The sequence below is a fragment of the Vulpes vulpes genome, chromosome 15, assembly GCF_048418805.1.
Source record: "Vulpes vulpes isolate BD-2025 chromosome 15, VulVul3, whole genome shotgun sequence".
Lineage (NCBI taxonomy): Eukaryota > Metazoa > Chordata > Mammalia > Carnivora > Canidae > Vulpes > Vulpes vulpes.
This window is the reverse complement of record NC_132794.1, coordinates 48,955,971-48,970,326: the sequence shown is the minus strand read 5'-3', so window position 1 is coordinate 48,970,326 and position 14,356 is coordinate 48,955,971. Positions and strand designations below refer to the sequence as shown.

General features: G+C 41.6%; 1 protein-coding gene across 3 annotated transcripts in view; it reads left to right on the top strand.

The window, feature by feature from the left end:
- VPS39 (VPS39 subunit of HOPS complex) overlaps positions 1 to 14,356 on the top strand; it is a 46,934-nt gene that overhangs the window by 26,290 nt on the left and 6,288 nt on the right. For all 3 annotated transcript variants that reach the window (XM_025998530.2, XM_025998531.2, XM_072738380.1), the window contains exons 11-18: positions 1,656 to 1,785; positions 6,958 to 7,100; positions 11,729 to 11,872; positions 12,356 to 12,497; positions 12,642 to 12,728; positions 13,030 to 13,103; positions 13,453 to 13,551; positions 14,154 to 14,271. In XM_025998530.2, coding sequence (XP_025854315.1) covers positions 1,656 to 1,785; positions 6,958 to 7,100; positions 11,729 to 11,872; positions 12,356 to 12,497; positions 12,642 to 12,728; positions 13,030 to 13,103; positions 13,453 to 13,551; positions 14,154 to 14,271 — 937 coding nt within the window. The remainder of the gene's footprint in view (positions 1 to 1,655; positions 1,786 to 6,957; positions 7,101 to 11,728; positions 11,873 to 12,355; positions 12,498 to 12,641; positions 12,729 to 13,029; positions 13,104 to 13,452; positions 13,552 to 14,153; positions 14,272 to 14,356) is intronic.

Sequence of the window (14,356 nt, the reverse complement as noted above, 5' to 3'; positions counted from 1 at the left end):
GAGGACTAAGGAGTGCACATGTTGTGATGAGCATAGAGTGTTGTATGGAAGAATTAAATCGCTACATTGTACACCTGAAACTAATATCACACTATGTTAATTATACTGGAGTTAATAAATTTTAAAAGTTGATTTCTTGCTAGTCATTACATATATATGTGTGTTTGAATATGTTACTTAGTTTTTGAAGTTTAAAGGGTATCATGCAGCACATAGCTTTTTTAATATCTATTTTCTTCACAGGAAGGCCTTGGGTCTTTACAGGGATCTTCCTGCTGCAGGTTGTGTGTTTAATCTTCGGTAGAATAGGTGCAAGTGGGTTTCCATTTTTCCTTCTCTTTTCTAGACTTGTACTTGCTAGATGTTCCGCGCTATCATGAAAGAAGGTTGGTTGATAACATCTCAGCTGTTGAGGAACCTATCTGGGATAAATAAACCAAAAAACATACATGAAACTTTGAGAGGGCGAGTACATATTAAACTCCACCATTGACCAAATGTGGAGCAAAATTTTAGCCAGGGTATAGTTCCCTGTGGTCTGGACAAGGCATCCCACGGGTGGACCGCTGAATAAGTGATATCAGGATCAGGTGGGAAAACAGGGAGCATTAAGAGCCTGAGGAAGTTGAAGAAGTGAAAATGTGTGGAAATGATTTGGAACCCATCCTGACTGGAGTGGAGAGTGATGCTTGAGTGTCTGGGAATAAGCTAGAGAAGGAGGCTGTGCCAGGTTCTGAAAGCCTGTAAAGCACCAAGAGGGCTTTAGACTGGGTGTGGCCATGTGGTGATGGTGGTCTGGACTAGAGTGACAGCTACAGGACAGGAGAAGAAAAGAAGGGGGAAAATGCAAAGACATTTTGAAGGAAGAAATTAAATGTAGTAAAGATTGGTTAAAAAGAAAGTAAGAGGACCAAAAGGTTATAAGGAAGAAAGAAAGATAATAAATAGCCATGTTAAGTTAGCTCTTACTGCAAACAGGACTGTTCACAGCTGTGTCAGCTACATTAAATGCCCTTCATTCCTTGAGCATGCCATGTTCCTTCTGTCACATTAGGGCATCACACATGTGCTGTCCTCTTCCCCTCTATCAGCTGACTGGCCTTCTCTGGCCAACTCCAGCTTGGCCCTGTGTCTCAGGTCACATTCCTCCTGGCTTCCTTCTCAGGCCCACCACTAAGACTAGATTGGGTACCCCTCCCATGTGCTTCTGACCTCACGCTGGTTTTGTTTTAGTTTTGATTTTTTTGTGTTTTAAACTAAACTCTAGACTTTATTCAGTTTTCACCAGTTTTCCCGTTAATGCCCTTTCTCTGTTCCAGTTTCAGATCCAGAAATTACGTTGTATTTAGTTGTTGTGTTTCCTTAGTGTCCTTTAATCTGTAACAGTTTCTTAACTTTCCTTGTTTTTCAAGACCTTGACAGTTTTCAGGAGTACTGCTCAGGTATTTTGTAGAAACTCTGTTGCCTTGTAATTGCATAGTTTCTTCTCAGTCTTGTGGTTAGAATGTTAGGACAGTCCATGAGGGCACATGCCATGTGGCTTGTCTTGTACACTTTGGCATGTGGACCTCCCAGGATGTTGTCTGATACATAGTATATACTGAATAAATATTTGTTGAATGAGTGAGCTCTTACCTATCCTACTCTCTTACTAGGAAATGAAAGAAGATTCAGACAGCGAAAAGCAGCAACAGATCCATCACATCAAGAACTTGTATGCCTTCAACCTCTTCTGCCAGAAGCGTTTTGATGAGTCCATGCAGGTCTTTGCTAAGCTTGGCACAGGTAACACATGGGTTTGGCCTTGGTTGGACCTAATGGAGTGAGGTGAAACTGGAAAGCATGGGAGAAATGGTGCTGGATGTCTGAGACCAGGGAAAGTTTCTGCTCATCTCAGTTGATCCTTGTGCCTCACAGGATCCTGTGGATGGCCACAGTGGTTATATATTTATAGTCCTCATCTTGTATATCTGGTCCCACCCATTAAACACAGACTTCCACTATCCCTTTATTTACAGTAGAGAGGCTAGGTCTCTTTCCAGTGGCTGGAATGTTCATACATGGCACCCCAGGCACTCCTTTTTATGTATATTGAGGTACAGGCATTTTTGCTATGATGCCTTGAATGTGGTCCAGCAAAACCTGATATTCTATAATAAATACTCATGGGAAATAACAGGGCTTATGGGAAAAATGAGGTTGAGACAGACCACTCAAGACATAGGCAGTCTTTTATGTGGAATACTAATGAAAACAATAACAGTCCTACTAAAATTAAATTCCTATTGATTTTGGTACTCAGCATGTCAATGCTTTGCAGCCTTAAATCCTGAGGCTATGCTTTTTCTTTTAAGATACACATCTTTGAGAATATTTCCTTCTAATAAAAACTAGTTTCATCAAAATAAAAAGTCTAATCCTGGATATAGACTTCTTTGTGAGACCCCCCAAAAAATGAATATGTGGGGAACATCCTTGCTTTATTTTTACTCTCAGCTTTTCCAGGTGGTTTAACTTAATAGGAAGTATAGTGGTTTTTGAAGCTTCTCATCAGCCACTCTTTGCTCTAAAAGAGGTCATTTCTATAGGACTTTCAGTTCTTTTCTTTAAGGTCTTCCTGTGTAGTTAAGGCTTTCTCTTTAATTGTGAAGAAGCTTGCCTGGTCACTTCAAAACATTAACAAGCTAGAGAAATTTGTATACAAACCAACACAACTTTTTCAGATTTTATTTATTTACTAGAGAGGAAGAGAGAGAGCACAGAGGGAGAGGGAGAAGCAGACGCCCCATTGAGCAGGAAGTCCAATGTGGGGCTTGATCCCAAGACTCCAGGATCATGACCTGAGCCAAAGGCAGATGCTTACCTGACTGAGCCACCCAGGTGCCCCCCTCAACACAACTTATGCCTCATATCATTCCCATTTACCAGCTGTGCATGAACTCATTCACATGAAAGAAACTCAAGTTGTAGCAGAACAGAGTGTACCTGGGATGCCAAGTCAGAAAACTGTTTTGGAAGCATGGAATAGGAGCAGAAAAGTTTTGTGGAAGGATGTTTCTTCTGAGCCAGAGGGAGGCTAGCCAGATGGCTGGAATATACTACCAGGCCCAGTGTCCTTTGGTCCCCATAGTGTAGGGTGGACTGGGCCCAGGTTTGCTTTCCTGCCCCTCCCTTTACTTGTTCCACAGATAGGCTTCTTATAAGGGGGGCCTATTTCTACCCCTTGTGAATGAGGAAGAAGCTCTGTTCCCGCTGGGGACATACGACCTTTAAGTGGGCTTTATCAAGTTTGTAAACCACCCTAGACTTAATGTAAAATATTTTTCATACATGAGTTTTTCTGAAGAGAGGATCAGTACTTTTTATCAAATCCCCCAATGTTTTAGATCCTTAAAATGTTTAAGAACCATATTTTAGAGTTATTTACTTGCGGCAGCCCACAGCTTATGCATAAAAAGCTCTAGTGCAAGATAGCAAGGTAAGTACTATAGGCATTTGTACTAGGGTTTGATAAGACACTGCATTGAGGCCATGGGGCTTTGGACTCTTGGTGGTCAAGCATGATGCATGGAATGGCAAGAATGTGAATAAGATAGTTTTTATATATTTTTTAATATTTTATTTGAGAGAGAAAGAGCATGAGAAGGGATAGGAGCGAGAGAGGCAGAGGAAGAAGCAGACTCCTCACTGAGCAGGGAGCCCCACATGGGACTAGATTCCAGAATCCCAGGTTCATGACCTGAGCCAAAGGCAGACGCTTAACCGACTGAGCTACCCAGGCACCCAGTTTTTAAATTTCTTGAAATCCATATTTAGATCTTGAAATTGAGCCTTAGATTCTTGAATTGGTTCACATACTATATATATTCATTACTTAGTAAAAATTTTTATCAAGCTTCTATCATGCCTTGAAGACTATTCTGGGTACCAAGTAATGGGGCTTATATTCTGATAGAGTGCAGACAACAAAATAAATTAGCAAATTTATAATATATTGGGAAGTCAAATAAAAAAAAAACGAAAAAAAAAAGGGGGATCCCTGGGCGGCACAGTGGTTTGGCGCCTGCCTTTGGCCCAGGGCACGATCCTGGAGACCCAGGATCGAATCCCACATCGGGCTCCCGGTGCATGGAGCCTGCTTTTCCCTCTGCCTATGTTTCTGCCTCTCTCTCTCTCTCTCTGTGTGTGACTGTCATAAAAAATATATATATATTGGGAAGTGGTAAGTCCTAAGAAAAACAAAGCAGAGGAATAGAGATAAGAAGTACTGAAGATAGGAAGGATAAGGAGTACTGAAGATAAGAATTAGGATTGCAATTTAAGATAAGATGATCAGGAAAGGAGTACTGAAAATAGGAATTAGGATTGCAATTTAAGATAAGATCAGGAAAGATAAGATCTGAAAAATTAGGGTCTCAAGGAAGCTATTTAATGAAGTGGCAGATGTCTGGGGAAGTGCCCTACAGGCAAAGGGAATGGCTAGTGCCACGGTGGTGAGGTTGGAATGCTGCCTTGTGTGGTCCAGGAGCAGCCGGATCCATGTGGCTAGAGCAGAGTTGATCTGTTGATCAGCATAAGGAATATGCAGTTGATCTGCATAAGGAATATAATCCCATTGTCAATTACTAGTCTGTATTACTGGGATTCAGTGTATGATATAATCCTCCACTCAGTGAACATGTGGCCCAAAGGCAAATCAGGTAAGCATTGTCAGTGCCAGCTCTACCTTCAATTCTGGGCTTCACAGATAAATAAGACCCGTTATATGTCCACAGAGAGTTTGCATGTAAAACCATTCAGTAAAACATTGTGAAACAAGTGTAAAAGAGTTCTTCAGGATTGTGGAGAAGTAAGTGAGGAGGTCTTAAGAGGAAGAGAGAGGAGGTGACTGGGCTCTGGAAGGTAGAAGGAAAAGCAGAGTGTAAAGGAAGGAGGGCGACAGGAAGACCCAGTGATGGCTGAGGGTCTGTGAGCCACAGTCCAGTGTGAGGTTTGTGGTACTTAATAGGTCATATGAGAAAGAGATGTTGGGTCCAAATTTTAGAGGACCTTGAATACTGCGAGGGAATTTGGACATTGTATTGTAGGCTTCAGGTGACATCACAAGATTTTAATTAGAGCGATACGGTTAGAGCCATATCTGTAGACTCTGTGATGAGGGGGGCTGACAAAGCCTAGGCAAGGGCCATATATTCACTCCAGGTCCCCAGCAGTTATCTTCGTTTCTTAGACTGTGCTTCTGTGTGGCCATCACATAGATCTGCCAACTGCCCCATTCAGTTGGCACTTGTCATGAGTGTCTTTTTCACATTATCATAATTCTCAGATTTTGAGGAACACAGTCTTCCTGGCTTGGCAGAAATATGGTGACCCAGGTTCCTTGGGAACACTATGGGTTCTGGAGGGTTCAAGGCAAGATTGTGAATTTTTCTTCTGGTCTGCTGGCCTGGAGCTCAGCTCCTTGTAGGAGGGACATGGCCTTCTCTTGTTCCTCCAACTTTTTTTTTTTTTTTTTAAATGAAAATCAAGTAATGCTAGGACCAAACATTTGTTAAAGTATTAAAGGCGGGACGCCTGGGTGGCTCAGCGGTTAAGCGGCTGCCTTCCAGCTCAGGGCTGATGCTGGAGTCCTGGGGATCAAGTCCCACATCAGGCTCTCCGTGTGGAGCCTGCTTCTCCCTCTGCCTATGTTTCTGTTTCTCTCTCTGTGTGTCTCTCATGAATAAATAAATAAAATCTTAAAAAAAAATAAAGTATTAAAGGAAGAAAAATTTACTCTAGATCTTGATTCTCGTTTTGTCTTTTTCATCCAAGCTTTTTCCACATATATACATCTCAATATAATTATAATCATGACTGTATGTGCTGTTACAGCTTTTGTTACTTAATATTGTTAGTGTTTTTCCATGTTGCTGTGTGTACTTTATAATTATAATTTATGATGATTGTATTATAGTCTTTTAGTTAAATAGACTATAGTCTGCTGCTGAAGGAATTCCACATTGTTTCCAGAATTGCACTGTTACAAATAATGCTCCCTACATGACCTGTTCATCGGATGTCTTCTCCCTTCCATCTTATAGATTGTTTTCTTAGGGCAAACTCTTAGAAGTGGGATTAGTGGGTCCAAGTGCTTTTTTCCTTATTGAGGAAGCAATATTTTTTTGCCTTGGCAGTGTAAGAGTGATTCAGTTTCATAATATTGCAAGCACCGGGTAGTATATAAAAAATTTTTTACTAACTTTACTAATGTACTACTTTGATTCTTAATGTGACAGGATGTTTTCCCACTTATTTATATTTTCTTGTCATTTGTTCATGTCTTTTGCCTGTTATCTGATGAAATCTCTTTATCAATTTATGTTTTAAATAATTAATTATAAGCCTCTTATCATATATGCTGCAAATATATGCCCTAGCCTATTGTCTGGCTTTGTTTTAATAATAATAATTTGTTTTAGTCATATTCCTTTTTTGACATACAGTTCTTTTATTTTTTAAGGCTATTGATCTTTTCAGCTTTAATGTCTTAGCAGAAAATTTTTTCTCCTCCACTTTCAGACAGTTTGTAAATTTTCAGTTCTAATTCTGCATATGTGTATGTGTGTATACCTTGGAATATGGAGTCAAGCCATTTTTGTACTGGTTTAGTGAAATGTATATATAAATAGTGCTCAAATTATATAAGTATAGAGCTCATTGAGTCTTTATGAACTTAGAGGCATTCTTTAAAAAAAAAAAAATCAGTCTGAGGGTGCCTGGCTAGCTCAGTCGGTAGACTCTTGACCTTGGAGTTGTGAATTTGAGCCCTGTGTTGGGTATAGAGATAACTTAAAAAAAAAAAAAACCTTAAAAAAAATCAATCTGGAACTTATTTTGCTATAGTAATAGTCTTGTTTTATTTGATCCTCAAATTGCTGTGCTTCTTTCTGGGAAATCATGTTTACCTCTGTGTAGATCCTACCCATGTGATGGGCCTGTACCCAGACCTGCTGCCCACAGACTACAGAAAGCAACTGCAGTATCCTAACCCACTGCCAGTGCTGTCGGGGGCTGAATTGGAGAAGGCACATTTAGCTCTGATTGACTACCTGACACAGGTAGGTATGATACAGAGGAGTATGGAAGAGTTTACCTGGGAGTTCCAGCACCTGCTTTTCTATTGCAGAGAAGTGAGGGCCTTCTCTCTACAGGCATTCCATAAATGAATGACGTAAAAGTGATGGTGGGCTGAGCATATTTCTTTCTCCTTCATCTCCCTGCTCATACCAGTGAGCTGCTTGTTGCCAAATCTTTATACCAGGAAATGTACGTGGTTTCTGGTAAATTTACACTAAGCTGTTATGGGAACTAAAAAGGATAAATTTTAGTTGATAAGAAATACTAATTTTTTTGAAACACTTTTTTGGAACATACATACTTGTGGAAAAATACTTGCTCAATGCAGGAGACTGGGCAAACACAGAAAAGTATAAAGCAAAAGTACAAGTCACCAATATCTCTACCACCCAGAGAAAAATCACCAACATTATAGTGTTGTCCTTTAGACCTCTAGAGGCATATCTCCTTTATTGTGTTTCACAGATGCTGCTTTTTTTTTTTTTTTTTTTTTTACAAATTGAAGATTTGTGCCAACCCACATTGAACAAGTCAGCACTATTTTTCCAACAGCATTTACTCACTTTGTGTCTCTGTGTCACATTTTGATAACTCTCACATTTCAAACTTTTTCATTATTGTATTTGTTATTGTGATCTGTGATCACTGATCTTTTATGTTACCATTATAATTGTTTTGGGATGCCACCACCTGTGCCCATATAAGATGGCAAACTTAATAAATGTTGTGTGCATTCTGACTACTCTACCAACTGGCTATTCCCTGCCTCACCTATCCTTTGGATCTCCCAACTCCCTGAAACATAATAATATTGAAATTAAGTCAATAACCCTACAATGGGGGCAGCCTGGGTGGCTCAGCGATTTAGTGCTGCCTTCAGCCCAGGGCGTGATCCTAGAGACTCAGGATCAGGTCCCACATAGGCTCCTTGCTTGGAGCCTGCTTCTCCCTCTGCCTGTGTCTCTGCCTCTCATTCTCTCTGTCTCTCATGAATAAATAAATAAAATCTTTAGGAAAAAAAAATGGCCTCTAAGTATTCAAGTAGAAGGAAGAATTGCTATTTCTCACTTTAAATCAAAAACTAAAAGTAATTAAACTTAGAGGAAAGTATGTCAAAAGCCAAGATAGGCCAAGATTTAGGCCTCTTGTGCCAGTGAGCCAAATTGTGAATGCAAAGGAAAAGCTCTTGAAGGAAATTAAAACTGCTGCATCAGTGAACATGAATAAGAAAGTGAAAGCAGCTTTATTGCTGATGTGCAGAAAGTTTTAGTGGTCTGGATAGAAATCAAACCAGCCACAGCATTCCCTTTTACCAAAGCCTTATCCAGAGCAAGGCCCTAAAACTCTCTTCAACTCTATGCAGGCTGAGAAGGATGAGGAAGCTGCAGAAGAAAAGTTTTGAAGCTAGCAGAGTTTGGTTTGTGAGGGTTAAGAAGGAAGGCATCTCTATAACATGAAGTTAAAGGCGAGGCAGTAAGTGCTGATGTAGGTGTTTGCAGCAAGTTATCCAGATCTGGCTAAGATCATTAATGAAGGTGGCTCCACTAAACAGATTTTTCAGTGTAGACAAAACAGCCTTCTGTTGGAAGGAAATGCTAACTAGGACTTTCATAGCTAGAGAAGAGAAGTTATGCTTGGATTCAAAGCTTCTAAGGACAAGTTGACTGTCTTGTTAGGGGCTAATACAGCTGGGGACTTGAAGTTGGAGCAGTCTTTCTTGACCACTGAAAATCCTAGGGTCCTTAAAAATTATGCTACATCTGTTCTGCCTGTGCTTTGTAAGTGGAGCAACAAAGCCTGGGTGACAGCACATCTGTTTACAGTATAGTTCATGGAATATTTTAAGCCCACTGTTAAGACCTGCATCTCAGAAAAAAAGGATTCCTTTCAAAATATGACTGCTCATTGGCAACGCATCTGGTCACTCACTCTGATGGAGATGAGAGTAAGATTAATGTTGTTTTCATACTAACAGCATCAATTCTGCAGCCTGTGGATCAAGAAGTAATTTTAACTTTCAAGTCTTATTTAAGAAATATATTTCACAAGCCTATAGCTTCTATAGATAATGACTCCTCTGTATCTGGGCAAAGTAAATGGAAAACCTTCTGGAAAGGATTCATTATTCTACATGCCATTAAGAACACTCATGATTCATGGGAAGAGGTCACAATATCAATATGAACAGGAATTTGGTAGAAGTTGATTCCAGCCCTCATGGATAACTTTGAGGGAGGGGTTCAAGACTTCAGTGGAGGAAGTACCTACAGATGTGGTAGGAATAGCAGGAGACCTAGGATAAGCAGTGGAGCCTGGAGACGTGACTGAACTGCTGTGATCTCATGATCACACTGTAATGGATGAGGAGTTGCTTCTTATGGATGAGCAAAGAAAGGAGCTTCTTGAGATGGAATCTACTCCAGGTGGAGATGCTGTGAAGATTGTTAAAAATGACAACAAAGGATTTAGAATATTCCATAAACATAGCTAATAAAGCAGCAGCAGGGTTTGAAAGGATGGACTCCAAGAAGTTCTATGGCTAAAATGCTACCTGACACCATCACATACTATAGAGAAATAATTCTTGAAGACTCAATTTCTGTGGCAAACTTGTTGTCATATTTTAAGAAATTGTCACAGCACGCCAACCTTGAGTCATCAACATGGAGGCAGGAACCTCCACCAGCAAAAAGGATCACAATTCACTGAAAGCTCAGATGACAATTAGCATTTTTTAGCAATGAAGTATTTTTAAATTAAAGTATATCCATATTTCGTTAGAGAATACTACCATATCATGTAAGCATAACTTTTGTATATACCGTGAAACCAAAAAGTTAATTTGACTAGCTTTACTAGATACTCATTGTATCAGAGTAGTCTGAACCAAACCCACAATGTCTCTGAGATCTGCTTGGATATCTATTTGTGAGTTCGGTTTTTTAAAAATTTACTGGGGCCCCTGGGTGGCTCATTTGGTTGAGCGGCCGACTCTTGGTTTTGGCTCAGCTCATGATCTTGGGGTCCTGGGATTGAGCCCTGCATCAGGCTCTGTGCTCATCAGGGAGTCTGAGGATTCTCTCGCCCTCTCCTTTTGCCCCTTGCCTCACTCACATGTACTCCATCTCTCCCTCTCCCTCTCTCTCTCAAATAAATCTTTAAAAATTTAAAAATAAAAATTTATTTATTAGGTCATTATTGCCAATGGATATCAAACTAAAGTTCTCTGGCTTGCTTTTTAAAAATGTAGCTGTATATTGAGAAAGTCCCTCCCTGTCAATAAATATTCTTCTATAACCTGTTTTTTTTTAGAGGGAGTATTTAAATATAAGGTTTTTTTTCAGTTTACTGTTATGGAGAGATAAGTGAAATTTTCAGGTGAACACTAAAACTAATGTCTCCATTGAAGACTCTTCACCCCAAACTTCTGTCACAAAGGGCTTTTATTTCCTGAACACTCACTCAGAGTCAGATAACTTAGTAAATTTTTTCCTCATTAGTGTTCTGAAGACCTCTACAAGAGGTCCCCTGGGCAGACACTGAGAAATACTGCTAGGAAATTGTAAGCCAGCTATCTGCCACCTGCTTCTGGGCTAGTGAATGTCCCACAGATCTGATCTGGCATGCATAGCCTTGGCACTTCCTTGACATTGGGATCCAGGAGTACCCAGCCGTGGCTGGCAGCCTGCAAGGAGCACACAGACCTGCCTCTGTCTCCACCTTGCACAGCTCATATGGCCATACCAAGTGGAAAAGGTTCCTGGGGTAAAATATCTCCTAAGCCTGTGGCATCAAAGAATGCCCTTTATTGCCAATGTCTTTGCTTTACAACTCTGACCACACATTTTTTTCCCTGGACTTCTCGCTGACATTTGGAATGTGTGAAGTTAACTGACATTGGCATTGTGTCAGAGAGATGGTTGAGCATATAAGACTAAGGGCATTGCCAGGCACAATATGGTACAAACAGGATTATTCTCTTTATATGAATTTCTAGAATAGGTAAAAACTAATCTCTAGTGATAGAAACCAGATCTGTGGTGTAGGAGTTGGGTGGGATTGAGAAGAGCACAAGGGAACTTTCTGGGGTGTTAGAAATGTTCTTTTCATTGATTGGGGTTTTGGTTATGTGTGTATGTGTGTATGTGCCAAAATGGATTTCATACTTTAAAAGGGTATGCATTTTATTGTATGCTACTTACACCTCAAGAAAGTTGATTTTTTTTTTTTTTAATAAAAGAAAATGGGCTTTGGAATTAGACCCTAGTTTGAAACTTGCCTCAGCTACTTGTGAGAGATCTAATACCTTGGCTTCTTGGCTTGTAAAATAGGGATTATAATACCTGCATTTGTTGTAGGTTTAAAATAGGATGACATAAAATTCTTGATATAGTGCCTGGTATGTACTAACCCCTGATAAATAATTGTTACTGTATCTGTGGCAATTTGGCATTCATCTGTTTTGATCCCTGATAAAGACTATGTGCTAATATGAAATCAGGGTGGATAAGTATGAGCCATGTTGGAGATATTTGGAATTACCTGGTAGCTCAGGTGATAAGGATGATTTAGTCCTGGCCTTAATCCCATTTTTTGGGGGCCTTTGCAGAAACGAAGCCAATTGGTAAAGAAGCTGAATGACTCTGATCACCAGTCTAGCACCTCCCCTCTCATGGAAGGCACTCCGACCATCAAATCCAAGAAGAAGCTATTGCAAATCATTGATACCACCCTGCTCAAGTGCTACCTCCATGTGAGTTCTCTGAGCTCTCAGTACCCACAATTGCCCAGTCCCCTGAAACTGGGAAAGTGTTACTTTGGAGTCCTGCCATTAGAGTGAAATCTTTGATAATGGGAACCACCTAGTCTTTGCTTGACACCTCTGAGCTTCTAGGAGTTAAGAAAATAAGGCAAGATACTGCCCCAGAATGTGTAGTAGGCTGGTCTTCTCTGCTAAGACTGGGAGTTAGTGCTACAGGATAAAGAGACAATGTTTCCTGAATATATCCCCTTCCTCCCCCTACTCCCCTCCAGAACATTAAAACCTGCTGTGTGAAAGAGTATACATAATGCTGTAAAAGCCACTACCTGTAGTCCTGAAGAAGGGTGGTTTGCCTATTCTTGCTTGTGTTTCATCCCTGACCTTTCAGCCTGAAGCAAACCCGGGCTAGGTGGGGGACGGGTGGGGGTGCTCCTCCATGACACAGCGTCCCCTGAAGTCCTGCTTCCTTTGCAGACGAACGTGGCCTTGGTGGCGCCTCTGCTGCGCCTGGAGAACAATCACTGCCACATTGAGGAGAGTGAGCATGTGCTGAAGAAGGCGCACAAGTACAGTGAACTGATAATCCTGTATGAGAAGAAGGGGCTCCATGAGAAAGGTGGCCGGAGGAGGGGCTTCCCTGATCTGGGAGGGTCTCTATGTCATAGGGGAGACCTACTGAAGTATGATAACTCTCCCGTGGGGATGTGCCTTCTGGAAGAGGCTCATGACCTTTTTGGGTTTGGGGGGGCTTCATGGCCAGCTCTGCAGGTGCTGGTGGACCAGTCCAAGAAAGCAAACTCCCCTCTGAAAGGCCATGAGAGGACAGTGCAGTATCTGCAACATTTGGGTAAGTCCAACTTTTGAAAGGGAAGTAGGAAAGTATTGTGTTCACATGGACCAGATCTCCCTCCATTTCTGATTCTAGCTAGTCAGTCCCCTCCCTCCCTTGTTCACTCGGCTTTGTATCCCCCCTACAGTGGAACTGTGACACCCCCTCGGTATGCAGCCAGCCTAGTAGGGCCAAGTGACTGGTGCTTGGGACAGAACTATCTGCCCTGGAAAGCAAATTTGGGGGCAACCTTTGCACCCGCCTCCCCAGTCCTGTGGACGGGCAGGCTTCACCTCCTGACAAGTCTATTCCCTTCCAGGCACAGAAAACCTACATTTGATATTTTCCTACTCGGTATGGGTGCTGCGAGACTTCCCAGAGGATGGCCTGAAGGTAGGTCATGGGGGTCTTGGATTTATCTCATACCATGCTTGGTCTTGATTCTACTGAGGACAGTGATGGATGGAGGGGGAGGAAGGATTCATGCAGTTTCTCTGGTGTTTAGATGAGTAGCCTGGGAAACAGCCGATAGTGTAATATAGTGGAGAACGCCTTGTGCAGACATCTGGAGGCTGGCATCTGCCACCTAGTCTGGCACAGTTGCTACAGGTGCCATCTGGTATACCCTTCCCCCTTCAGAAGTCCACTTGGCCCTCCACCGTGTATGTGTGTGTGTATGTGGTTGCTTGGCCGCACTGCAGTCAGATGGTTCTGCTGTTGGAACTCAGGTTTGTTCCCACAGATATTTACCGAAGACCTCCCGGAGGTGGAATCTCTGCCACGAGACCGAGTGCTCGGCTTCTTAGTGGAGAATTTTAAGGGTCTAGCTATTCCTTATCTGGTAAGATCTTTTTTGGTCTGAACTAAAAACATTTAAATGTGGGAACCAGGACCACATGGGTCAGTTGTCGGGCAATTCAGATTGGGGTTTGTGTCACTTGGGGATTGGTAGAAGTGTAAGGAAGATTATTTCAGCATCTTCTGAAGAAAGAGATCTTGGTAGATCAAGTTGGCAATATTACTTGGGTTGAATACCTTCTAAATCTGGGTAAAGTACAGAGGGATAAAAGAGAATGATGTTCGAGAAAAACATCTGAAAGCCACATTTGTATGGCCGTTCAGATTCAGCTGTGACCACCGGGCAACCTGATTGGTTGGTACCAGGATGCAACTATTATTTAACCTTAACTACATGGGCTGATGTGAGAGTTTGGAGGATTATGGGACAAATTAATAAAGGAATTTAGATTGCAAATCTAAGAAGATAATCCCTAATGTTGCTGGGCTGTATTCCAAAATTTCCTGGTGGTTTTAAAAAAGCTGTCGCTTAATTAGGAGATGGTTTGGATGGGACCTGTCAGGCCTTAAAAATGTGAGGGAGACTGGGTGACGGAGATGGGTCACAGCTTACAGGATACCAGGTAGACCTGTGTCTTGCCTCAGGAGCATGTCATTCACGTTTGGGAGGAGACAGGCTCTCGATTCCACAACTGCCTGATCCAGCTGTACTGTGAGAAGGTGCAAGGTCTGATGAAGGAGTATCTCCTGTCCTTCCCTGCAGGTACCAGTTCTCCTAGAAAGCCAGGTGACCTGGAACCCAAGAGTGTTTTGTGGCATAGGGAAGCAGGCCTTACTGTTCTCTATGG